At 37.0% G+C, this 26447-nt stretch overlaps 4 protein-coding genes across 4 annotated transcripts; 3 read left to right on the top strand and 1 right to left on the bottom strand.

Annotated features, from left to right (window-relative positions):
• The first annotated feature begins 2272 nt into the window (after positions 1-2272).
• LOC117322686 (regucalcin-like) lies at positions 2273-2957 on the top strand. The gene is made up of 2 exons (XM_033877625.1): positions 2273-2387; positions 2734-2957. Exons 1-2 carry the CDS (start codon positions 2273-2275, stop codon positions 2955-2957), a joined length of 339 nt encoding a protein of 112 aa, XP_033733516.1.
• Positions 2958-12831: 9874 nt separating this feature from the next.
• Positions 12832-14358, top strand: LOC117323715 (regucalcin-like). The gene is made up of 3 exons (XM_033879131.1): positions 12832-13387; positions 13522-13704; positions 14011-14358. The coding sequence occupies exons 1-3, from the start codon at positions 13219-13221 to the stop codon at positions 14256-14258; spliced, it is 600 nt and encodes a 199-aa protein (XP_033735022.1). The 5' UTR covers positions 12832-13218; the 3' UTR covers positions 14259-14358.
• Positions 14359-19845: 5487 nt separating this feature from the next.
• On the bottom strand, positions 19846-21474 carry LOC117323714. Its single transcript, XM_033879130.1, has 2 exons — positions 21389-21474; positions 19846-21015 (listed from the first exon to the last, which is right to left on the bottom strand). The coding sequence occupies exon 2, from the start codon at positions 20991-20993 to the stop codon at positions 19869-19871; it is 1125 nt and encodes a 374-aa protein (XP_033735021.1). The 5' UTR covers positions 20994-21015; positions 21389-21474; the 3' UTR covers positions 19846-19868.
• Positions 21475-25298: 3824 nt separating this feature from the next.
• Positions 25299-26106, top strand: LOC117323716 (regucalcin-like). Its single transcript, XM_033879132.1, has 2 exons — positions 25299-25453; positions 25809-26106. Exons 1-2 carry the CDS (start codon positions 25357-25359, stop codon positions 26030-26032), a joined length of 321 nt encoding a protein of 106 aa, XP_033735023.1. The 5' UTR covers positions 25299-25356; the 3' UTR covers positions 26033-26106.
• The last annotated feature ends 341 nt before the right edge of the window (positions 26107-26447 follow it).

Raw genomic sequence — 26447 nt, 5'->3', positions numbered from 1 at the left:
ACCGGTAATATATACCACAAGGAGACAAACACGAACATACCGCAGACTCCTGAAACATGTATTAAGTGCGCCAGTGACCAGGTAGCTCAGTGGTGAAGTGTAAGTCTAGAGTTTGCAGGGTCTCGTGTTCGAACCCCTGTCTGGCTACTACCTTTCTCCTGTTACATATTTAGCGAGCTAAATCAACGGGATATCCGAACCTGTTATCTTTGGGTGTGAAGATTTGATAAAAGGAGGGAGGAATGTTGCGGAACTGGACTGGGTTGATCATTGGCGACCAGGTAGCTCTGTGGTAGAGTGTCCGTCTAGAATTAGGAGGGTCCTGGGTTTGAACCCTGGTCTTGCTATTTACTTTTCTCTTTCTCCTGTTATAACATGTGACACACGTACTTGATACATGTACATGTATGTCTGTTACTGTGACAGGTTATGAGTCATAGAGTACAAAGACAAGTTACTATTGTATGAGCTCGAGTCATAGGGTTCCCCTTTCCTTCGAATTCTTGTATATATGACCACCGGGGCCGGGGATGTCATTTTTGCCAAATTTTAATCAAGCCCCCCCCCCCCCCCCCCCCCCCCTAAACGTCTGTGGGTAAACAGAAGTATGAAGTCAATACAGGCTTACAGGCTGGGGGGGGGGGGGGGGGGGGGGGGTCACAACGTTCCAGAAGCAGAGACGTGTATATCATATATACGTCTCTGCCAGAAGGTAGAAATTGTAGTAATACAGATGAGTCAGCTGAGGGTAGTCAGATCAGATCTGCAAATCTAGACCAGTCAATTGTAAACAAAGATGCACTGTACATGAGAAGTACAAATATTCTTAATAGAAAAATTCAGCGGATACGTAATTACATGACTATGGTTGAGAAGATGAATTATTTATATGATCATATCTGTAAACTGTAAAACGAAAGTAGGTCTAGCCAAACTACTAGGTGAAGCAAATACTGCTATTTTCGCAATAACTATTCATTTTACTTGATACTATAGCAATAAACAAAATCAGTGTTACCTTCCGTTGTATTTTAGCACATTGGTGTCTCAAAAAATGAGAAAATAAGCCGGTATAACGTTCAATGATCTTCTGTTTTTAATATCGCATGTTTTCCGGGTCACGTTCTAATAGCATGTGGGCTTCCGGTTACGTCATCAAATTCATTTCCCGCGAATTTATTGGGAAATCTAAATTAACACTTACAATGAAATGAAGTGAAAGAAATAAAAAATGTCTAAATAAAAATATTGTGATCAGTATTTAGTGCAACATTAAATTTTTACTGTAAAAAATTGCTACGATTTGCTTACCTAAGCATAAGTAATTAAAATCAAATTATTTTAAAATCCATATTTCGTTTCTATCATAATCTTAAAATTTGCATCACAAGATCGTTTAGAAGCTTTGCAGTACTGACTCTTTCAAACGCACAGATGCTTTGATTTGAGCAAAGATGGCGACCTGAAGCTGTGAGGCGGTTTGGATTGGAATTAAATTGCGTATATTTCGGCAAGTAAACATCGTACAATGTCCCCGTATGGTCAGATCATATAATTGTGTCATTATGTATTCAGAACAGTTGTTGTTTAGTCGCTACGGTCATTAACATAAAAATTCGTATTATTATATAAATACTTATTTAATTATTTTTTTTTTTTTTTTTTTTATCATTTCTATTTTATTGATATGTACATAGATAATTGATAACTAACATAGTTCTGATTTATTTTTAAAGGAATTCTGGGTGGCCAGATCGACGAAACGCCTCTCTTTGAGCCTAACGTTGGTAGTCTATACAGCCTTGACATAAATGTGAAGTTTGTCACGCACCTTAAAAGTATCACAATATCCAACGCATTGGCTTGGTCTTCTGATAACCGAGTAATGTTCTATATTGATACAGGTACAAGGAAGGTGGAGGCATTCACGTACGACGTCACTTCCGGCGAAATTAGTATGTATCGAGTCTAGAAATACCACATGCACACCTGACCTAGATTATAGTTAACATATTTTACCAACATAAATTAATACAGAAGAATGTATATTATTATGTCGATTTCAATATCATAATTATACATCATTACAAATGTACATTCAACGAAACTATCATATTTTCATTTTCAAATCAACAAAGTTAGGTAAGATAAGTCCTGCAGTTGATCACATGTGTTTACCGATCCGATTTTCACTTATTTAAAGTCGTAGTTTTACCTAGTAGGTGATAGACGGGATGCCGTAAATTTTAACAATTTCCCGGATAAAGATACAATGGGTTGGCCAGATGGGATGACGATTGACACAGATGAACACCTTTGGGTAGCCTGTGTCGGAATTGGAAAGGTCATCTGCTTTGATCCCGTTACAGTTGACATTGTGCCCATTCGTAATGACCAGGCTCAACAGAAATACGGACTGGTCAGCGTGTCAATATTCGTCCACAAAATGCATATAAAGTACTATTTTATTTACGTCATATCATTACACATGTAGTCATATAATGATTAAGATTTCATAGAGTGCGGTTCTTTCAACAGATTCCTTTACTTTATAGTTGATCAAGTGAAGAGCACATTTTTATGTGATAGGTAATTTAAACAACAATAAACTTTGGATGGTTACTTAATGAAACGAGGGTGAGGTACACACTACGAACGAAATATCCCTAACAGCTATATCTAGACTTGGTAGTGGTAATTATTTTTTGAAAAATGTCATTTCTTGTTTAATAGGTACAAAGCTAAGAGAAGTAATCATCCCTGCACCAAGAACAACGTCCTGTTGTTTTGGAGGAAAACATATGGACGAGCTATATGTCACTACTGCGACGTTGAGGGCTCTAGAAGACGAATTTAACAAATATCCCTTATCTGGATCAATATTCAAAGTCACGGAACTTGGGGTTAAAGGTTACCCTGCCAACGTTTACCGGAGTATTGCCACGAGTGGACTGTAATCTTGGAGATTTCTTCTTCGTTATGTAACCATATATATGTGTACTTACTTAGATAATCATAATATTAATCACACGTTAAGCATAATAATCATGTATATGTACTGTTGCAATTACCTGAGAAATAGTATATGTCAATTTGTGTATTTTACTATTAACTCTATGCGTTGGTTTTTGTTACCACTATGGCATACGAGACTCAGAATAAAAGCTGACCACAGCTGGAGTTCCAAACAGTCATGACTAAGGAGGGACCAACTTTTATTATATTTTAGATTGTTTTTGTAGGTTTTTTTATCAATAACTTTTGATAAACCGTGAAGTCATACTCGGACTTAATTCACTTTCATTTTTTTTTTTTTTTTTGCGAGAGGCCGGTAGAACACATAAACTACCCATTATGCTCGTTTTACATTTCTATCATAGTATTACATGGCAGGCGACTGACGGGATATCATTATTATTATTATATTTATTTTTTTTTACAATTTTCCTTATAAAATATAATGACTGGATAACCAGACGGACACCTCTGCCTGTTTTGGAGTTAGAAATGTCATCTGCTATGACCCCGTCACAGGTAACAAAGTTCCTAATCGTAATATCAAGGCTCTTTTGTATCCATATGACGCTCTAGTAAGCATGTTTACATTATCTGTCCATAATGACGATTCATACAATGTTTACAGTATATTTGTAATGGCGAAACTATATGTTTTATTGTAGGTATCACTTACAATTTAAAGTCTTTGTAGGATGCAATTTACTAAGGAAATCATTATATACTTTTTACTGGATACTAGATTAAGTAAAATACATATCATTGTTGAAGTGGTATTTGAATGATTCGAAATTTGGTATGGTTATTTTTTTTAAAAGATCTATGAACAGTGTCATGGCGTGTATATAGTAGAAAAGAAATATCGCCATCATTAATAAAAAATGGAATCGAGACGATGACCAAGTATAGGCAGTTATTGATATTGTAAAATATTTCAAAAATCAGAATAAAAAAAGACGAGCTATGTCACAACTTTATCAATCATACGGATCTATGTTCAAAGTCATCGAACACGGGTTAAAGATCATCCTAACAACGTCTTTCGAAGTAATCCCGTGAGTAGACTGTGGAAATGACAGGCGGAGTCTATGGATATTTTTTTCATAACGATATTCCATCACTGCATGTGATTTTGATAGCTCTTTTTAACATCAATTATAACATACGACCAATAAAATAAAAGTATTTAGTTATGTCAAGGTCATTGTCACAATAAAAGTTAATTTATTATTATTGTATTACTCCTTCTCTTCACTCTGTACATTTTATTTTACTGATCTAACATGAAGTTTTGCATTTGATACCGTTTGCAAATTTGAATAATAGTGTGTCACTGAATATACCTTTCCAAACTAACGTCACAGACCGACACGTATCTGATTAAATGGTGTAAATTTCATTCATGTGCAATTGATTGCAGAATGGCTTATGCCACTTACATTTATACAACAAACCCACAAATGTTACACTATTGCCGCTTCGAGTTTGTTTGCTCAATCAACAATTTTGACGTACTAACCTAAAAGTCGTGCAACTGTATGTAATTAACATCACCTTATTTAAACTTTTTATTTTACAACAATTACAAGACAAGTTAGAACTACGTCACTCATTTTGGCCGCGGGGTGGAAGTGCGCGAAGGGTCTTAATGTTTAAGGAAACCGGGGAAATATGATAAACTCCACGTAGCAGGGCAGGCAATCCCATACCCCGATCGGGTAATCGACCATCTAGGTGCAGGGCAAGTATGTTACCGCTATGCCACCCAACAATCACGCAAGCAAATTTCTTTGATATTGAGACACTGCCTCACTCTATAATCCGTGTAGAGTTGTTTCCTAAATGAATATCGTAAACCGTATCGGTAAATGTGATTGGCAACGGATGAAATGTTTTGGATCGTCCGATACAAATCTGTTGTAAAATGAGTGATCTCCGTGGTATTCTCATTAAATGTACTTTCCAATTAAAGTTCAAATCATGATTTTAGAAATTGAAGTGTCTCCTTAAATTACACCTTGTAACGTTGGCTATGACGTATTACTGTAATAAGAGTTAGAAGAGGGTGCTAGTAAGTACAATACATCCTTGTCAGTGGTACCTCCTCTTCGTGAGAAATTCATTGGGTTGAACTATATCCATTGTCAACATAGAAATGTATAGATCCGAAGAAGATCCCGCCATATGGTCATCCCTTACCTAATTCAGTCAAGAATAGAATTGTATCATGAATGAGTAATGTATTTTGCACTAAGATATTAATTGTAAAATATGTCAGTAATTTGACTAGTAGTAGTTAATCTAGAAGTTAATTTGTAAGCGCACATTTCATGCAAACAAATGATTTATAAAAGCATTAATAATTTTTTTTTTCATATTGTGAAAATCAAAATAATATTGACGATAGCATTGTTTCTCCATAGTGGCTGTCATTATATTTACTGAATACGACCTTGAAGAATTGCAGGATATAGGGATCAGAAAAAAACATATATTTGGCTGTCTGACAGTACGTCCTGCTTTTCTTTGAAATAAGTAGACTATATATCATAGCAGGCCTCTTCAATTAACCACATTTCCATGTATGAGTACTCAATAACATTACCACATACTTGTGACGTTCATTCATACGGCGGTCCCATCATGTATAAACAGGTAAATTGTTCGTTGTGCTGTTAAGCTTTAATTGGCTAACGCTTAAATCTGTGTCATGAGATAAAGAACAGCACAAGGAAATTCAAAATAACACAGCAAAGCACTCACTGATTAAATATGTTATTAGATCAATATATTCTGATAAAACGATTAATTTAGCAATCATAGTGACTCCGGAAACGAAAGAAATGTAACTTGTACTAACGACTTAATAACGTTAGTATGCCCGAATGGAAAAACTCAATTAAAACCTAGTCCAATTAGTGAATTGTTGAATTTGTTTCTTGAAAACATATTTAAAGTATCAAAGATAATGGAGCTTTAAATTTTGTTTATGGTTGCCGGCGTATTTATATTTCATATCCATATTCAATATTCCTATTTTATATTTAGTCCAGGTTTGCAGCATCACACATCTCTTGCTACATGTATTTGTGATACTGTATTTTCAGTTTTTATTCAATGATGATACTGTATTGTTAGTTTTCATTCGATGGTGATATTGTATTTTCAGTTTTCATTCAATGGTGATACTGAATTTTCAGTTTTCATTCGATGGTGATATTGTATTTTTCAGTTTTCATTCGATAGTGATAATGAAATTTCAGTTTTCATTCGGTAATGATACTGAATATTCAATTTTCATTCGATGGTGATACTGCATTTTCAGTTTTCATTCGATGGTGATAATGTATTTTCAGTTTTCATTAGATGGTGATACTGTATTTTCTGTTTTTATTCGATGATAAAACTGTATTTTCAGATTTCATTCGATGGTGAAACGGAATTTTCAGTTTTCCTTCGATGATGAAACTGTATTTTCAGTTTTCATTCAATGACGATACTGTATTGTTAGTTGTTCATTCGATGGTGATACTGTATTTTCAGTTTTCATTCGATGGTGATACTGTATTTTCAGATTTCATTCGATGGTGATACTGTATTTTCAGTTTTCCTTCGATGATGATACTGCATTTTCAGTTTTCATTCAATGACGATACTGTATTGTTAGTTGTTCATTCGATGGTGATACTGTATTTTCAGTTTTCATTCCATGACAATACTTTATTGTTAGTTTTTCATTCGATGGTGATACTGTATTTTCAGTTTTCACTCGATGGTAATACTGTCATTTCAGTTTTCATTCGACGATGATACTGTATTTTCAGTTTTCATTCGATGGTGATAATGTATTTTCAGTTTTCATTCCATGGTGATACTGTATTTTCAGTTTTCATTCGATGGTGATAATGTATTTTCAGTTTTCATTCCATGGTGATACTGTATTTTCAGTTTTCATTCGATGGCGATACTGTATTTTCAGTTTTCATTCGATGGTAATACTGTATTTCAGTTTTTATTCGATGATGATTCTGTATTTCAGTCTTCATTCGATGGTAGTACTGTATTTTCAGATTTCATTTGATGGTGGTAATGTATTTTCAGTTTTCATTCGATGATGATACTGTATTTTCAGTTTTCGTTCGATGATGATACTGTATTTTCAGTTTTCATTCGATGGTAATACTGTATTTTCAGTTTTCATTCGATGGTGATACTGTATTTTCAGTTTTCATTCGATGGTAATGCTGTCATTTCAGTTTCCATTCGATGATGATACTGTCATTTCAGTTTTCATTCGATGATGATTCTGTATTTCAGTTTTCATTCGATGATGATACTGTCATTTCAGTTTTCATTTGATGTTCGTACTGTATTTTCAGTTTTCATTTGATGATGATACTGTATTTTTAGCTTCATTCGATGGTAATACTGTCATTTCAGTTTTCATTCGATGGTAATACTGTCATTTCAGTTTTCATTCGATGATGATACTGTCATTTCAGTTTTCATTCGATGGTGATTCTGTATGTCAGTCTTCATTCGATGGTGATACTGTATTTTCAGTCTTCATTCGATGGTGATACTGTATTTTCAGTTTTCATTCGATGGTAATACTGTATTTTCAGTTTTCATTCGATAGTGATAATGTAATTTCACTTTTCATTCGATGATGATACTGAATATTCAGTTTTCATTCGATGGTAATACTGTATTTTCAGGTTTCATTCGATAGTGATAATGTAATTTCACTTTTCATTCGATAGTGATAATGTAATTTCAGTTTTCATTCGATGATGATGTGTATTCTCAGTTTACAGTCGATAGTGATACTGAATTTTCAGTTTTCATTCGACGGTTGATACTGTATTTTCAGTTTTCATTCAAAGATGAAACTGTATTTTCAGTTTTCATTCGACAATGATACTGTATTTTCAGTTTTCATTCGATGGTGATACTGAATTTTCAGTTTTCATTCGATGGTGATACTGTATTTTCAGTTTTCATTCGATGGTGATACTGTGCCAATATTACACAGACCAAGCCGTAAGCTCGTTAAAGATCTGACAAAGATCGCCGTTCATGCTGTTTGCCAACAATAAAGGAATTGTATATAAAGAGTTGATGATGAAATCGCTAAGTGCTTTCGGGTTACATTTGGTTTATAATAAATGTTAACATCAAACCCTCGTTTTAAACAAGTAACATTAAAGAATGCTTTGTCCAATAAGAGAGCATACAAATGAGGATTTTTTGTTTCAACAAGTTGTATTGCTATTATAATTTAAATGATAAACATTACAGCGTATTTTCATTGATTTTTTGTTTTGTTTTTGTTTTATTTGTTTGTATGTTGTTGTTTTGTTTTTTTAAATATGGAGGATCACTTAAGTATGAATACTTATTTAAACTCTAATTATTGACATTTATATGTTAGCGCATATTGACAGTAAGTAAACAAAATGAATCCCAACTGACGTACTAATGTATATCACCATTTCAATTTTCTTTATCTGTTGATCATAACCTTGATGGTCAATTGAGACTTCTGTGATAAAACAGGTTTTTAAAAAGTTCAGGCAGATTCTACATTTCTACATTAAGGAAAGCAAAATAAATACATGTTAATTTGCATTAGTGTGCGTACAATGGAAATCATTCAAGTATAGAAAGTCGTAAAGGGCCCTATAGGGCACCGTAATGCACAAGGAAAGATTCCCCTCGAAGTCGAATGTCAAAGTTCCTTACACAACAGAGAGTTATTTATACGAATTGCCTCCCTTCCCACGTTATCTAACCAACCTACGAACTATCTTCTTCGGTTGAAATGTCGATAAAGGCAGTGCATCGAATACGGACTTTATACAATATAATTTGAATTTAGGGATTTCTATAAATTTGTAGATTCATAGTTATCTAATGGCTATTTTGTTGTTTAAACTCAATATCGTTTCAGGATTAGATATATATATATATAATCGTAACAAAGTAATGGAAAGAAGCTATAAATTCCTTGTCATGTCATTTCAAGTTCATTTATTGAAGAATATCACACATTTTAGATATTATTTTATTTATTTCACAACACATGTTATGTCATATTATACATGTATCATCCATTCTCGTTGGTCCGGATGGAAGGGTCTTATGTAGGGACGAAATCTGCGTACCAGTGGGAAAATATGGAATTAACGTAAAACATCGTATATACGCTTATGATTATCCTTCTGAAACGCGTGGTCCTCTTTTCCTTATGCGATTTAAAGTGCCTCTTTGTCACAATATATTGTGTTCACACTTTGCCCTTGCATCATCAATCTTTATCATTAATTGCTTTATCACTATTTTTCATTGAATTGTGCTGTGAAACTCTTCATTTAAGGATTGGTTGTCAATTTTGTTGCTTAAATGGACTAATGCAGGAAATGAAACTTGTTCAAAAGAGAAGAGCTGCGAAACATTTCATATACTTTTTGCACCTACAACAAAACTAACAATCAATCTTTATGTATTTGCATTTACGTAAACCAATTTAAAATGTACACGGCAATGCTCCACTTATCGTACATGTGTGCACAGTACCGAAACAGTAATCAGTCAGCTACTCACGTCGCCCAGGAAACTCCAATCACGCTTGATGATTCCGATGTTGAAGTACGAATTCAATGCGCAGTGGTAACAGTATAGTATGTGATTTGGTCAATCGAGACACCTGGTCTCATTTTCAGAAAGTTTGAACACAGGACCTACGAGAAGAAAACAGTTAATATGTATCAAAAACCACTTTGAAATAAGATTTTATAAGGTTTTATAATGCGAGTGACAGTTTGATGTTTAGCCTTGCTGTTATTCACAGATGTCGTATGTAACTCAATATCTTAACCGAAAATTGGAGGAATTCGACGGCCTGAAACATTGTGTCCTCCTTCCACAGAAGCTCGTTTTCTATTGGTTAGTAATTTGCCTCAGAATAAAGCATATACATATATATATAAAGACTTATAGACGACTTCCACTCTGTGATCATGTCAGGATATCGGGCCGACTATCACTGCGCCATTGAAACGTTCTTTTTTAAGAGCAGTGGTATAAGTTGCGGGTATTTCTGGCTAGGCGATTGGGTGCCGTAGATCGCGAGTTCGAGGCCCGGTCAGGGCACGAGTCATAAAGTTGTCTTCCTTCGTCAATTGTATACTCTGAGGCGTTATTCAGAACTCCTGTGCTCATTTGAGAAAAAATGATATAACAGGACGCCATTATGATAGTAATATGCATACGCGAAGTATAGCATATTGCCGACACTAGTTTATTTTGTGTTGTCTAACAGTGTTAGGATTTAGTTTTCGTTGTCTTTGATTCCTCAAATGATACATACCCAGTATCACATTCGAGACAGCTACTGTGTAGAAGATTATAAGCTCAGTGCTATCGAGAGTATAAGTGTTTTGTCAAATTATGTGTTTCTAAACTGTCTGGTTAATATTGGCATTTTTATAAGCACGTAAATCAGCTATTCCGCTCGTGTTTATATATATACAGAATAACAATGTTACATTATTCACAAAATGAAAGTGCATTCAGTTTAAAGCAGTACAAAACTAAATCGCCAATGCAAAAATGATTCGCGTTTCGGAACAGCATCCGACCCAAATCTTCATCGGGAAACGAAATGATATGAGTTTGCTAGTTTCATAGAGGCTCCGCGAAGTGAAATGTAAATAATTACATCAACACTCACAAACCCACTGAATGGTATTATTTTATAAAAGATAAACTTCATTTCCGTTACGTGAGTTATATTTCTCTCAGTTCAGAGTTACATAATTAAAGTAATATATGTCGGGTCCTTTATGAAGGGAATGAAATCCTAGATGTAGTGATGATGACGTGTCCCAGTAAGAGAGACATACTTAATCACATTGGAATGGCGAGTATTCCTGTTTAAACTTCTGCAAGAGAGGGCCAAATGTACTTAACTGTATATCTTCGTGACGCCGAGAAAGAAATACCTACGGTTTGATAACACAAGACACAAACTACTGTTTATCTCCTTAGAATGACACGCTGAGTAAAGATCAAGTTAATTTAAACTAGTTTTACGTCCACGATAGCATAACACACCCATGTGCGTTCTTACTTTATGTCTTAATCGCTGATTAGAAGATATATATAAGCCATGTAGTGTCATGGAAAGTGGCATCTCCATTAAAACCGGCATGCTTTTTGTTGTTTATTCGAAAAATATGAACGAATTTTATCAATTGCGAGTAACTTGACTCCAGAACAAAACCAAATTTAAAAAAAAAATAATAAAAACTTGATTATACACACAAATATCAAAACAGTTGTAACATCTGCAGCTAGCTACATCGATATAGTATAAAGTTTTAAATATTATGATGATTCTTAAATATCTTCACAAATTTGTGTCTCGCAAGAAGGATCTCATGTTGTTATGAATTAAGGTTTGGGCATCCTTTAAACGGCTTCTTTATCGTAATTTAACGTAATTTGAATCGTACAACACGGATACTGTAGCATACGCATCATACCATGTGCTTGTATGGTTTTATCATTTGAAAAATACAAACGTTAGAGAGAAATGCAAAACTACATAAAACACATATGTACATGGTCTTGACTGTCAATCATATACGTGTTCGACCAGATCCGTACTAACCTTAACTGAAGTGGATCCTAGTTAAGTAATTGTTGGATTTTAAACAGATATAACTGAATCAGTTGTTAATTACACTAATTATGAGCACCTTAAAAATCACTGTGTGATTAGGCTATTCACTGTTAAGTTGCGCTAATTGGTTGATTGAAAACGGTGATGTGATTGTCCCTGCAGTCAATGTTATACAAATAATCGCTAATAACTGACTGTTACACAAATACTTCACTATGCGGCTTTTCACTGCATGGCTACATCGTCAGTAGACGTTAATTGCTGAAAGTACCATTGGTACAATCGGGGTTACTGTTGATTCTGCTCAAGTAGTTGTTACCTAATGATGACGTTTTCTTTGAATAAATAGTGGAAACGCAATGTGTGATGACTTACAATGTAAAAAAAAACAATATCTGATACGGATGATGGTTAAATGGAGATAATGTAAAATTTAATTTATGAAATAATATTTATAAATATATAATAAAATATTTATAATATATGATACAATATATAAAGCAATATATTTGTCTCATTACTACCTAGTTCTGTATCAGATCAATAGGCCAATATTTTTTATTATATAATTACAACATTAATGTCAGAGATGTTAGAAAATCTTCACTTTTCAACAATTTTGAAAAAATTCTTATTTAGATCGATGCAGTATGTCATTTGAATGTGTGTTGAATAATTATTGAAACACAATCCTTGTGGCTGAATGTATTTCCTTAGTAGAATTGTTCTTCTTTTACAGGAACCTTTGCTCATTTTTTATGACCATGAGTCATGTGATGAAAAGAATATTAAACACATGGCGTACGTTACTAACAGTTATTTATATAATCTAAACATTACTTGCCAATATGACAGCAATATGAAATACTGTGCATTGAACTAGTTTGTATCAGTTTCCTATTAGATATACACATGTAATGTCCTGGTTTCTATAAGGTAAATACAATTATCGCTTCCCTTATAATTTCACGTGTTACCGCTATCAGTAGAGAAGCTTTAGTTGACACTAGACTGGTATTGTAACGCCAGGGAAAAATCCAGTAGGTCAAGGTTAGAACTGCTCTAGTAACCCGTGATTTGTGCATAATTAAGACTCGAGATGCATACCGTCAAGGCAACTGTTTCAAAGTTAAGCAGTTCTGCCTGTGACTAGGAATTAATGTATAGAAATATAGACGGAGAGTTTATAAACAGATAATGTGTTACTCGAGAGATTTGTAAAAAAAAAAAGAGAATTATAGATAAAACATGTCTCTTAACTTTATCTCTCACATGTGGTTGGAAGATGGTTTCCATGCCAGTTTCAAAATTATATCAGCAAAGATAAAGTAGACAATATGTTTATCGAGTAAAATGATATAAGCGGCGTCTTGCAACAGCGCGTTTTACGTACACAAGTAGTAATATACGTTAACTCCATGCGGGATAAACACTGATAAAAACTGTAAAAGGGGTCGGTATGTAGGCTGTATTTGTATAGTATTTTACCAGTTTGAACAACAGGTAAGTGTTGTATGTTTTCAGGAATGTCGGTGTCTGTAGCGATTCCGAACGCAACCCGCCAGCTTGGGGAGGGGCCCCACTGGGAAGACATCACAGGGACACTGATGTTTGTGGACAGTTTGGAGCAGCAGGTGTTCAAGTGGAACGCAGTCAATAAAGAAGTATCTTCCGTAAAGCTGGGTAAGTTGATGACGCCAATCAATGTTTCTCGCAATTGTGTCATACCTTTGCATGTTCCTGTTCATGTTATGTACATTTTGAAGTTTGGAAAGACTTTTTCGTCGTGCAACTAACGCATGACCTCTTTCCTGAAGATGGGCCTGTGGGGTCAGTTGTACCGTGTCTGAATGGAGGCTACCTGGTAGGGCTGGGCCGAACCATTTCACACTTGGATTGGGAGACTGGAGTCACCAAAAAACTGCATGAAGTTAATCCAAAAGGCTTTAACGACCGATTCAACGACGGCAAATGCGACCCTGCTGGGCGGTTCTGGACAGGTATGGCCCTGAAGGAAGTCTCTGTGACTAATTAGATGATTTTTGGCCAGTAAATGCAATTTCAGTGTAATGCAATAGTATCCAGTTATCAATCGGAAAGATTCATTTTATAAAATGTAAGTGAGGTACAGCACCTATATACCAGTCTGATATTTGTCTGTGCAATTTAACACCTTGAAATAAACCGATGCTTCTTGTGCTTTAAGCCGTTTGTGAATGTGGGTTACGTGTAATTAATTTCTTGTGGGAAGGGTAAATGAGATTCAAGAGTATTTGGAAAAAGAATTGCTTTCGACGTTTTTATAGGAACTATGGGTGGCCAGATCGACGAAACGCCTCTCTTCGAGCCGAACGTTGGTAGTCTTTACAGCCTTGACATCAATGGGAAATTGGTCACGCATCTTAACAATATCACAATATCCAACGGATTGGCTTGGTCCTCTGATAACCGAGTAATGTTCTATACTGACACAGGTACCAGGAAGGTGGAGGCATTCACGTATGACGTCACTTCCGGCGAAATTAGTATGTATCGAGTCCACATGTACACCTGACCTAGATTATATTTTACTAACATATATTAATACAGAAGAATGTACATAATTTTGTTGATTTCAATATCATAATTATACATAATTACAAATGTACATTCAACGAAACATATTTTCACTTTCAAATCAACAAAGTCAGGAAAGATAAGTGTCACAGGAAGAAAATGCGGGACATAATAACAAACTCCCAAATTCCTGCTGGTTCTTTATTTATTTAGTAACCGGAGACATTTCCAGACGTACAAACATAAAAACCCCTGAAACATAAAAACAGCCGGACTAAGTACAATGTATATACGGTATATATCAATATATACCGGCTAATACTACGTGTATACGAATACGTGCTTAATGTTGATATTCAATAAATATCTATTACACGGTAAATACGAATTCTGTATAGTATATATACCTTCCAAGACTTCAGCAGTCTGGTGAAATAGTGTCACGTCGTATAATACATCGTAAGGTAGTAGTTGCTGGACCCCGGAGGATACGTCTCAGCCAACGGTTAAATAGCAACTGCGATGATTCGCGCGAGTTATGGAGTTTTATCTAACGTTCTCTCACTCTTGCACGCTTTTCCACACTTTCACACCCTAATTTACATATAAGACACAAACAAGACTAAATAAGGACAATCACGAGACGACCACCTGAACTACAGACAAGATACAGACGTTACTATAAATATATAAATAGACAAGGTACTTTCCACAATACAAGTAACTCGACGACACATACATATTTGTAAATCATATATACAAATATTTAATTAGCCCCATACTTGTACCGGTGACATTCTCTCCCTGTCGGGTAAATGTCGTCCCGGCATTTCACCTAGGAAACTGACAAGTAACCTCAATTACAAAAATATCAAAATTAATTCAACCCTGAAACAAAGTCAAAACAATTATCTAGTTAATGAAACCCTGAAATTTCAGAAAGAGATCAAAATACAACAAAATATGAATGCTGTAGTATCCAATGAATCAATACTTATAAATGTAGTGCAATTAATCAAATAATTGTCAATACTTTGCTCCAAAGAAACCTGAAACCAAACAAGATCAAGTCTGTATGGTTACATATCCTGAAATTGGAAAACATTAATTTGTATCAACACATTTTAATCTCAATCAATGTATCAACACATTTTAATCTCAATCAATGTATTAAAGTCAAATCTGCAATGAAACTCATAATGATTAATAAAACCAATAAGGGATATTCAAATAACCACAAGCTAAAATAAATTCATATACTATCTGAAGAACCTGTAAGCAAAACAAATTCTTATATCAATGGAAAATAGAAATATGTACAAAATGCAAACAAATCGGGAAAACAAATATCAACATTACAATTTTCACACTAACAACCAGTCATTATCCACAATCTGTTCCATTACGAACTGGTCAAACCTCTGTGGTAACTTCCTGTTTCTGCAGGATCTCCTCAACTGTGGTGGCTCCTCCGCATGTGGCACCACAGGAACAACCTCTGGCAGACAAGGGGAGGCAACTCGCCCACTACCTACAGTTTGATCAACACTAACATGACCTCTAGATAACTCACCACCACTAATATTTACACTGTCAGAAACAGTATTTCTGCTCTGGTTCAGCCCAACATTAGACACTAAATTTGACATGTCAGAACTATCCGAATTGAAATTATCTAACAAAGTCCTTGAAACAAACTCTCCAGCTCTAGGATTCAACCTCCCTCTAGTCACAGGCCTAGAAATATACACCCTGTCTGAATCAGAATCAGAACTGCATGAAGAATCCTCATCCCTACGAGTTTGATCATTTCCTTCCCTAGTTTTTGACACGACCTTGGACTTGACCTTGAGCTTTGAATGACCTTGACCTTCTGGACCGACAACCTCTGAACCAGTATATGGAAGAAGCATATTCCTATGTAGTGTTCGTACCCTACCTTTTCCATGTTCTACTCTAACCCTATACACTGGAGTTTCAAAATGAGGTTTCGACAATACTTTATAAGGAATTCTTTCCCACTTATCTGCTAATTTATTCCTACCTTTGAGATTGACATTCCTCACCAACACCCGGTCCCCGGGCTGAAGAACGGAGTCCCTGACGTTGACATCATAATGACTTTTGTACCTATCAGCCGACTTTTTAGCATGTTTTGATGCTGTCTTGTATGCAAACTGTAGTCTCGACTTCAGTTTTTCCACATAATCAGTCTTAGGCTGAAATTGGTCAAATTTGCCTTCATTAAGACCAAAACCTGCATCGGCTGCTAATCGAGGATACCTCCCAAACATTAAATAGAAAGGGGAATAACCCGTACTGTCATGAGACGCGGCATTGTAAGCATGGACCAAACTTGGAACATACGTCTTCCAATCTCGTTTCTGTTCCTCATCTAATGTACCTAGCATCTTAAGTAAAGTCTTATTAAACCTCTCTGTCATCCCATTCCCCTCTGGATGAAATGGGGTCGTCCTGGTTTTCCTAATCCCTGTAAGTTCACACAGTTCCTTAATGACCTTTGACTCAAAGTTTCGACCTTGGTCACTATGTAACCTAGCTGGAAACCCATAATGCACCACAAAGTTGTCAAATAAGGCTTTGGCTACTGTACTAGCACGCTGGTTACGGGTAGGTATTGCCTGAGCAAACCTAGTAAAATGGTCCGTTATGACTAGAACGTCTTCAACACCACCTTTACATGACTCTAGCGAGAGAAAATCCATACAAACCAATTCCATAGGTTCCGATGTGACTATGTCAACCAACTTTGCTCTCTTAGTGACAGGAGTTTTACGCCTAATGCAGCGATCACATGACCTGACTCTTGACTCAACATCAGTATCCATACCTGGCCAGTAAAATCTTGCCTTTAGCAAAGACAAAGTCCTATCTCTACCCTGATGACCTTGATTATCATGATAGCCTTCAAACACACTGGACCTCATATTCTTGGGAACAACAATCTGTTTTACTCTAATACCATCAACCACAACTACGTGATACAGAACACCATCCTGAATTTGTAAGCGTTTCCTTTCTCTTACTAACTTTCTAACAGCTACGGATTCCTTTTCTAACTGTTTACCTGACAACTCAACACCAGAGCTTAACAGCAGTACAACTCTATTTACATCAGCATCAGCTAACTGCTCCTTCACCCAGTCAACCTGACTGAAACCACTACAGCCAACATCATCAACTGTGCCTTGCACTGAATTTGTTATAACCAAACTCTCGACCAAAGGTAGACAACTCCTATTCACAGAAGCGGCGTGACATACTGCCTTAACCACATCTGGAAAAACACACTCAGTTTCAACTGGTCTACGTGACAAACCGTCTGCATCTTTGTTAACCTTACCTGAACGATAAAGCAACTTGAATGAGTAATTGGCCAACTCTGCAACCCATCGGTGACCTGTTGCATCCAACTTTGCAGAAGAAGTGACATATGTCAAAGGGTTGTTGTCAGTATACACATCAAACTGTTGACCATAGAGATAGTCCTTAAACTTCTCTGTTACTGCCCACTTAAGACACAGGAACTCCAACTTATGTGCCGGGTATAATTTCTCTGTAGGTCTTAACCCTCGACTAGCATAAGCCACCACACGGTCATGACCGTCTTGGTTCTGATACAACACAGCTCCCAACCCATCATGAGAAGCATCTATGTTCAACCGAAACGGCTTAGTAAAATCTGCGTATGCTAACACAGGTGGAGTGGTAAGTTTCTCTATCAACACATCGAATGCAGCTTGACAATCATCGCTCCACACAAATGGGATTTTCTCGACCTTTGACCTCCCCTTGACCTTGGCCGTAGGGTGACCTATTAGCAAGTCATTTAAAGGTCTGACTATCTTTACATAGTCCTTAACAAACTTTCTATAGTAGCCAGTAAATCCTAAAAATGTCCTAACCTCTTTCACTGAACTACATGGTTTCCAAGATTTCAATGCTTCTATTTTCTCTGGATCAGCTCCAATCCCATGCTCACTTATAATGTGACCTAGATATTGTACACTGATTTTGAAAAATTCGCACTTTGTGGGATTAAGTCTCAGACCATGAGCTTGTAACTTCTGAAACACACCTTCCAACCTTTCTAAATGTTCCTTAAACGTCTTAGAGAAAACCAGAATATCATCCAGAAATATCAAGCATTCGACCAAGTTCATATTGCCCAGACAACGCTCCATTAACCTTTGAAAAGTAGAGGGCGCATTACACAACCCGAAAGGCATGCGTTTGAACTGGTAAAACCCTAGTGGGCCTACCGAGAAAGCAGTTTTCTCTTTATCTTTCTCATCTACCTCAACCTGATAATAACCAGCTCTTAAATCCAACTTAGAGAAATACTTGGATCCTACCAAACAATCCAACACCTGGTCGGTTCTAGGAAGACAGTACTGATCTTTCACAGTCTTTGAATTCAATGTACGAAAATCGATACAAAATCTCAACTGTCCATTCTTTTTGCGAACAAGAACTACATTCGAAGCATATGGAGAACTAGAATCCTCAATCACATCTGAAGCTTTAAGATCCCTTAAATGATCTCTCACCTCCTCATACATCGCAGGTGGAATTCTTCTGTATGGTAACCTGAACGGTTTTTCGTCCATCAGCTTAATCTGGTGTTTAACCAAGTCTGCACGGCCAATATCAAACTGACTAGTTGAAAATAAAGATTTCCAATTGCCCAACATACCCTTAGCTTCCTTCAGCTCATCCGGGTTTAAACTCTCAGTGTTAAGCTTAATTCCTAAGCCCTCAAAATCTAGACCATCCTCAGACTCAGTATCCGAAATACTATCCTGATCACCAGCTGGATCCCAATGTTCCACTACTCTAGCCTCATGCACAGAACAGAGTACAGACCTAGGCCTTATTTGTACAGGGTGAGCTGTAATGTTACATACCCTAACTGGAATCCTGTCTGTATTCCCTGGCTCTAACTTAACTAATCTAGGACATACCATTAATCCCTGAGGAGAATCCGAACAAGACTCAACAATCACTACATCCTGCCTATCCTTGTTACGTACAAGTCCATGAATGACCCTACTCTGCCCAGGACCAATACTGAACGAGGTTCTATTGGTGGTTTTGACGTTCAACTGACCAGACAAACTCTTCAATGCCTGTCTCCATATCCTAGCTTCTCTACTATCCCTTACCTCACCTTCCTCAAACAGGTTCAATACATTGGTACCAATCACCAAAGGCACTCTACTATTATAAGCAGTATCTGGTACCACTAACACAGGAATCTTCACTGGCGCTTCCTGATTTAAGCTCGACAACAAAATATCTGCCTCAAAGTAACCTAAGTAAGGCATAGAACTTCCATCTGCACAGTACAAATCAAGTCCAAAATCTACTAATGACAGTAACTGACTACCTGGTAACCGTTCAAAAAATGTCTTACTACAAGTCGACACCATTGACCCAGTATCTACCAAACACAAAGTTTTGATACCACAAACTTCCAAAGTAGCCTCATTAGCACTGCCAATTAAAGCCTGTTTAAATCTAACACTGTTCAACTTATTAGGGCTTACCTGATTGCCTCCCCCCATCTGCCCTGAAATAGTGGAGGCTAATCTTTTGGCTGTTGTCCAGATGCTTTTCCCTTCCCAGTTGAGTTGTCATTTCTCTGTGGTCCTGAATTGTTCTGCTGCCTGTTCTGTCTGCCTGATCTGGAATTATTAGAATTGTTTGAATTCCTACTGTTAGACTGTAACCCAATCACCTTAGAATCTAGGTCCTTTATTTTCTCACACAATGTCGTGAGCTGTTCAGCCATAATTTCGATTTTGCTTTGCATCTGTTCAGCATGAACGGGCTGATGTTGACCTTTCTTGGCAGAACTTTTCACTTTGTCATTATTTGTCAACTCTAACTCAATGGCCCTGACCTCTCGTACTAGCATATCAAATGACTTGATAGTCTCATACTTATTTCTAGTTTGCGTTTTCAACCTTTCATTTAAAGAAGTCCAAAACTTCGACCGTAGCATAGTTTCCTTGGCTACCCTATCTATATATCCGCTCTCTATGGAAGCGTGGAGTAGAGTCTCCAACCTACAGGCATAAGCCGTTACTGACTCACCTTCTTGTTGGGATTCTGTATAGAATTTTTGAAGAGTCGCTTCATCCGTCTCAACATTACCATACAATCCTTCTAGTTTGCTCAGGATTGCAGTACCTGTTGCAGTTTCCCCTAAGGGTATCAGCATCTCTCGAGCTGTACCTTTTAAGGACTGCCTTATCGCTTGTAACAGCACCGTCTCAGGGAGACTAACGTCCTTTAACAGGCAACGCACCTCATACCTCCATACATTAAAGCTGACATCGCTCTTTTGTTCCTGGCCACTAAATGTTGGAATCTTGGGGATTCGCCCCAAGTTTGAGTCAAGCTGGCCCGTACTGAGGGTCGATCTAGTTATACCTACACTACGAGGTTCCTCCTTGAAATCCTTCAAAGTATAATCTAGTGACCTAGCCCTACCTCTACCTATCCGATCCCTGACTATAGGCTTTGGCGTACTGGTTTTATCACCAGGAGGGTTGAACTCTAGCTTCTTAGATGCCAAACTTTTATACTCTTCCTCTGTCACAACTCTATACCTGAGCTTTGACAAAGCATCAATCATCCTACTCACCTCCAGCTCAGGATCTACAGCCACTGCACCATCCTGGGCCTGTGTCTGTTCCGTAGCCATCTCAACACTTTGCTTGTGATACCTATAAGAGCTGAAAGTGTTAGGCAAACATGCAATAATACACAGTGTTATTAACAAACCACCTATTCCCATAATATTTCACCTGTCAAACGAAAACTGGTTATATTAATTGAGAAAACATATAAACACAGAGTGAAACACATAATGAAATGCAACATATAACATGTAACATGAAACATATAACAAGGATAAATATACTACACCCAATACCCTCAATACTCTCTCATTCACCAATAGTGGCAACACGCTGACGACGGAGCGAAACTGTGCACGCGTTCAAAACACGTTTATATATCAGTCAGTCAAACTGTCTCAGTCTCGTCAAACGTCTTAACAATAGACTATAGCTTTCAAAACCTAAAACCAACACCTACCATCCGGCAATTCTATGAAATATACAATAGTTTCACAAAACAAAGAGTTCGTATGAAATTTACTGTCTATACGTTCACAGTTCTCCTTCCGGTTGATGAGAGTTCCTAGTCGCCGAGACGCTTTAAGACGAATCCTGACGCTGTCGCACATGTGCTTGAATTCCGTACGGTATACACGTGTAGAAATATCCTATCCATGGCAGTTTACACACGACGGCCTGGTCGTAGAATTAAAGTTGAAAATATACCTTGTTGACAAAATTCCTGTGTTCGACAATATGAGGACTGTAAAACGTAGCTACATGGTTGTTTTATATCGTCGGGAACCATTTTCCAAAACACTGGGGTATCGTCGTCGAACTCCGGTCCCTACGTGGGCGCCAAATGTCACAGGAAGAAAATGCGGGACATAATAACAAACTCCCAAATTCCTGCCGGTTCTTTATTTATTTAGTAACCGGAGACATTTCCAGACGTACAAACATAAAAACCCCTGAAACATAAAAACAGCCGGACTAAGTACAATGTATATACGGTATATATCAATATATACCGGCTAATACTACGTGTATACGAATACGTGCTTAATGTTGATATTCAATAAATATCTATTACACGGTAAATACGAATTCTGTATAGTATATATACCTTCCAAGACTTCAGCAGTCTGGTGAAATAGTGTCACGTCGTATAATACATCGTAAGGTAGTAGTTGCTGGACCCCGGAGGATACGTCTCAGCCAACGGTTAAATGGCAACTGCGATGATTCGCAGCGAGTTATGGAGTTTTATCTAACGTTCTCTCACTCTTGCACGCTTTTCCACACTTTCACACCCTAATTTACATATAAGACACAAACAAGACTAAATAAGGACAATCACGAGACGACCACCTGAACTACAGACAAGATACAGACGTTACTATAAATATATAAATAGACAAGGTACTTTCCACAATACAAGTAACTCGACGACACATACATATTTGTAAATCATATATACAAATATTTAATTAGCCCCATACTTGTACCGGTGACATTCTCTCCCTGTCGGGTAAATGTCGTCCCGGCATTTCACCTAGGAAACTGACAAGTAACCTCAATTACAAAAATATCAAAATTAATTCAACCCTGAAACAAAGTCAAAACAATTATCTAGTTAATGAAACCCTGAAATTTCAGAAAGAGATCAAAATACAACAAAATATGAATGCTGTAGTATCCAATGAATCAATACTTATAAATGTAGTGCAATTAATCAAATAATTGTCAATACTTTGCTCCAAAGAAACCTGAAACCAAACAAGATCAAGTCTGTATGGTTACATATCCTGAAATTGGAAAACATTAATTTGTATCAACACATTTTAATCTCAATCAATGTATCAACACATTTTAATCTCAATCAATGTATTAAAGTCAAATCTGCAATGAAACTCATAATGATTAATAAAACCAATAAGGGATATTCAAATAACCACAAGCTAAAATAAATTCATATACTATCTGAAGAACCTGTAAGCAAAACAAATTCTTATATCAATGGAAAATAGAAATATGTACAAAATGCAAACAAATCGGGAAAACAAATATCAACATTACAATTTTCACACTAACAACCAGTCATTCTCCACAATCTGTTCCATTACGAACTGGTCAAACCTCTGTGGTAACTTCCTGTTTCTGCAGGATCTCCTCAACTGTGGTGGCTCCTCCGCATGTGGCACCACAGGAACAACCTCTGGCAGACAAGGGGAGGCAACTCGCCCACTACCTACAGTTTGATCAACACTAACATGACATCTAGATAACTCACCACCACTAATATTTACACTGTCAGAAACAGTATTTCTGCTCTGGTTCAGCCCAACATTAGACACTAAATTTGACATGTCAGAACTACCCGAATTGAAATTATCTAACAAAGTCCTTGAAACAAACTCTCCAGCTCTAGGATTCAACCTCCCTCTAGTCACAGGCCTAGAAATATACACCCTGTCTGAATCAGAATCAGAACTGCATGAAGAATCCTCATCCCTACGAGTTTGATCATTTCCTTCCCTAGTTTTTGACACGACCTTGGACTTGACCTTGAGCTTTGAATGACCTTGACCTTCTGGACCGACAACCTCTGAACCAGTATATGGAAGAAGCATATTCCTATGTAGTGTTCGTACCCTACCTTTTCCATGTTCTACTCTAACCCTATACACTGGAGTTTCAGAATGAGGTTTCGACAATACTTTATAAGGAATTCTTTCCCACTTATCTGCTAATTTATTCCTACCTTTGAGATTGACATTCCTCACCAACACCCGGTCCCCAGGCTGAAGAACGGAGTCCCTGACGTTGACATCATAATGACTTTTGTACCTATCAGCCGACTTTTTAGCATGTTTTGATGCTGTCTTGTATGCAAACTGTAGTCTCGACTTCAGTTTTTCCACATAATCAGTCTTAGGCTGAAATTGGTCAAATTTGCCTTCATTAAGACCAAAACCTGCATCGGCTGCTAATCGAGGATACCTCCCAAACATTAAATAGAAAGGGGAATAACCCGTACTGTCATGAGACGCGGCATTGTAAGCATGGACCAAACTTGGAACATACGTCTTCCAATCTCGTTTCTGTTCCTCATCTAATGTACCTAGCATCTTAAGTAAAGTCTTATTAAACCTCTCTGTCATCCCATTCCCCTCTGGATGAAATGGGGTCGTCCTGGTTTTCCTAATCCCTGTAAGTTCACACAGTTCCTTAATGACCTTTGACTCAAAGTTTCGACCTTGGTCACTATGTAACCTAGCTGGAAACCCATAATGCACCACAAAGTTGTCAAATAAGGCTTTGGCTACTGTACTAGCACGCTGGTTACGGGTAGGTATTGCCTGAGCAAACCTAGTAAAATGGTCCGTTATTACTAGAACGTCTTCAACACCACCTTTACATGACTCTAGCGAGAGAAAATCCATACAAACCAATTCCATAGGTTCCGATGTGACTATGTCAACCAACTTTGCTCTCTTAGTGACAGGAGTTTTACGCCTAATGCAGCGATCACATGACCTGACTCTTGACTCAACATCAGTATCCATACCTGGCCAGTAAAATCTTGCCTTTAGCAAAGACAAAGTCCTATCTCTACCCTGATGACCTTGATTATCATGATAGCCTTCAAACACACTGGACCTCATATTCTTGGGAACAACAATCTGTTTTACTCTAATACCATCAACCACAACTACGTGATACAGAACACCATCCTGAATTTGTAAGCGTTTCCTTTCTCTTACTAACTTTCTAACAGCTACGGATTCCTTTTCTAACTGTTTACCTGACAACTCAACACCAGAGCTTAACAGCAGTACAACTCTATTTACATCAGCATCAGCTAACTGCTCCTTCACCCAGTCAACCTGACTGAAACCACTACAGCCAACATCATCAACTGTGCCTTGCACTGAATTTGTTATAACCAAACTCTCGACCAAAGGTAGACAACTCCTATTCACAGAAGCGGCGTGACATACTGCCTTAACCACATCTGGAAAAACACACTCAGTATCAACTGGTCTACGTGACAAACCGTCTGCATCTTTGTTAACCTTACCTGAACGATAAAGCAACTTGAATGAGTAATTGGCCAACTCTGCAACCCATCGGTGACCTGTTGCATCCAACTTTGCAGAAGAAGTGACATATGTCAAAGGGTTGTTGTCAGTATACACATCAAACTGTTGACCATAGAGATAGTCCTTAAACTTCTCTGTTACTGCCCACTTAAGACACAGGAACTCCAACTTATGTGCCGGGTATAATTTCTCTGTAGGTCTTAACCCTCGACTAGCATAAGCCACCACACGGTCACATGTGTTTACCGATCCGATTTTTACTTATCTAAAGTCGTAGTTTTACCTAGTATGTGATAGACGGGATGCCGTAAATTTCAACAATTTCCCGGATAAAGATACAATGGGTTGGCCAGATGGAATGACAATGGACACAGATGGACACCTGTGGGTAGCCTGTTTCGGAATTGGAAAGGTCATCAGCTTTGATCCCGTTACAGGTAACATCGTGCCAAATCGTAATGACAAGGCTTCACTGTAATACAGTCTGGTCAGTGTGTCAAAGTATTTTTTTTTTTTTTTTGTCATATCATTACATATTGATTTAAAATTTGATAGATTGCAGTTCCTTAAACAGAATCCTTTACTACATGTTTGATCACATGAAAAGAACATTTTTATGTGATAGGTATTTGAATAATGTTTAAACTTTGGAAGGTTACTTATTGAAACGAGTTGAGGTACACACTACCAACGGAATATCCCCTAACAACTGCATCAAGTGTTGGAAGTGTAAAATATTGTTTGAAAAAAATTTAATTTCTTGAAAAAAAAAAGTACTTTCCTGTTTAATAGGTACAAAGCTAAGAGAAGTAACCATCCCTGCACCAAGAACAACTTCCTGTTGTTTTGGAGGAAAACATATGGACGAGCTATATGTCACTACTGCGACGTTGGGGGCTCTAGAAGACGAATTAAACAAATATCCCTTATCTGGATCAGTATTCAAAGTCACGGAACTTGGGGTTAAAGGTTACCCTGCCAACGTTTACCGGAGTATTGCCACGAGTGGACTGTAATCTTGGAGATTTCTTCTTCGTTATGTAACCATACGAATGCGTACTTACTTAGATAATCATATTAATCACACATGTCAAGCATAATCATCATGTATATGTACTGTTGCAAATACATGAGAAATAATATATGTCAGTTTGTGTATTTTGACTATTAACTCTATGTGTTGGTTTTTGTTACCACTATGATATGTAAGACTCAGAAACAAGCTGACAACAGTTGGAGTTCGAAACAGTCAGGACTAAGGAGGGAACAAGGATGGAAACTTTTATTATCTTTTAGGTTGTTTTTGTTGGGATTGTTTTATCAATTACTTTTGATAAACCGTGAAGTCATACTCGGACTTAGTTCACTTTCAAAATATTTTTTCGAGAGGCCGATTGAACACGTAACCACATGAACTACCCATTATGTAAG

Source organism: Pecten maximus, chromosome 3 (assembly GCF_902652985.1).
Source record: "Pecten maximus chromosome 3, xPecMax1.1, whole genome shotgun sequence".
Lineage (NCBI taxonomy): Eukaryota > Metazoa > Mollusca > Bivalvia > Pectinida > Pectinidae > Pecten > Pecten maximus.
Note: the sequence above shows the minus strand (reverse complement) of the source record. Positions and strands in the feature narration are given on the sequence as shown.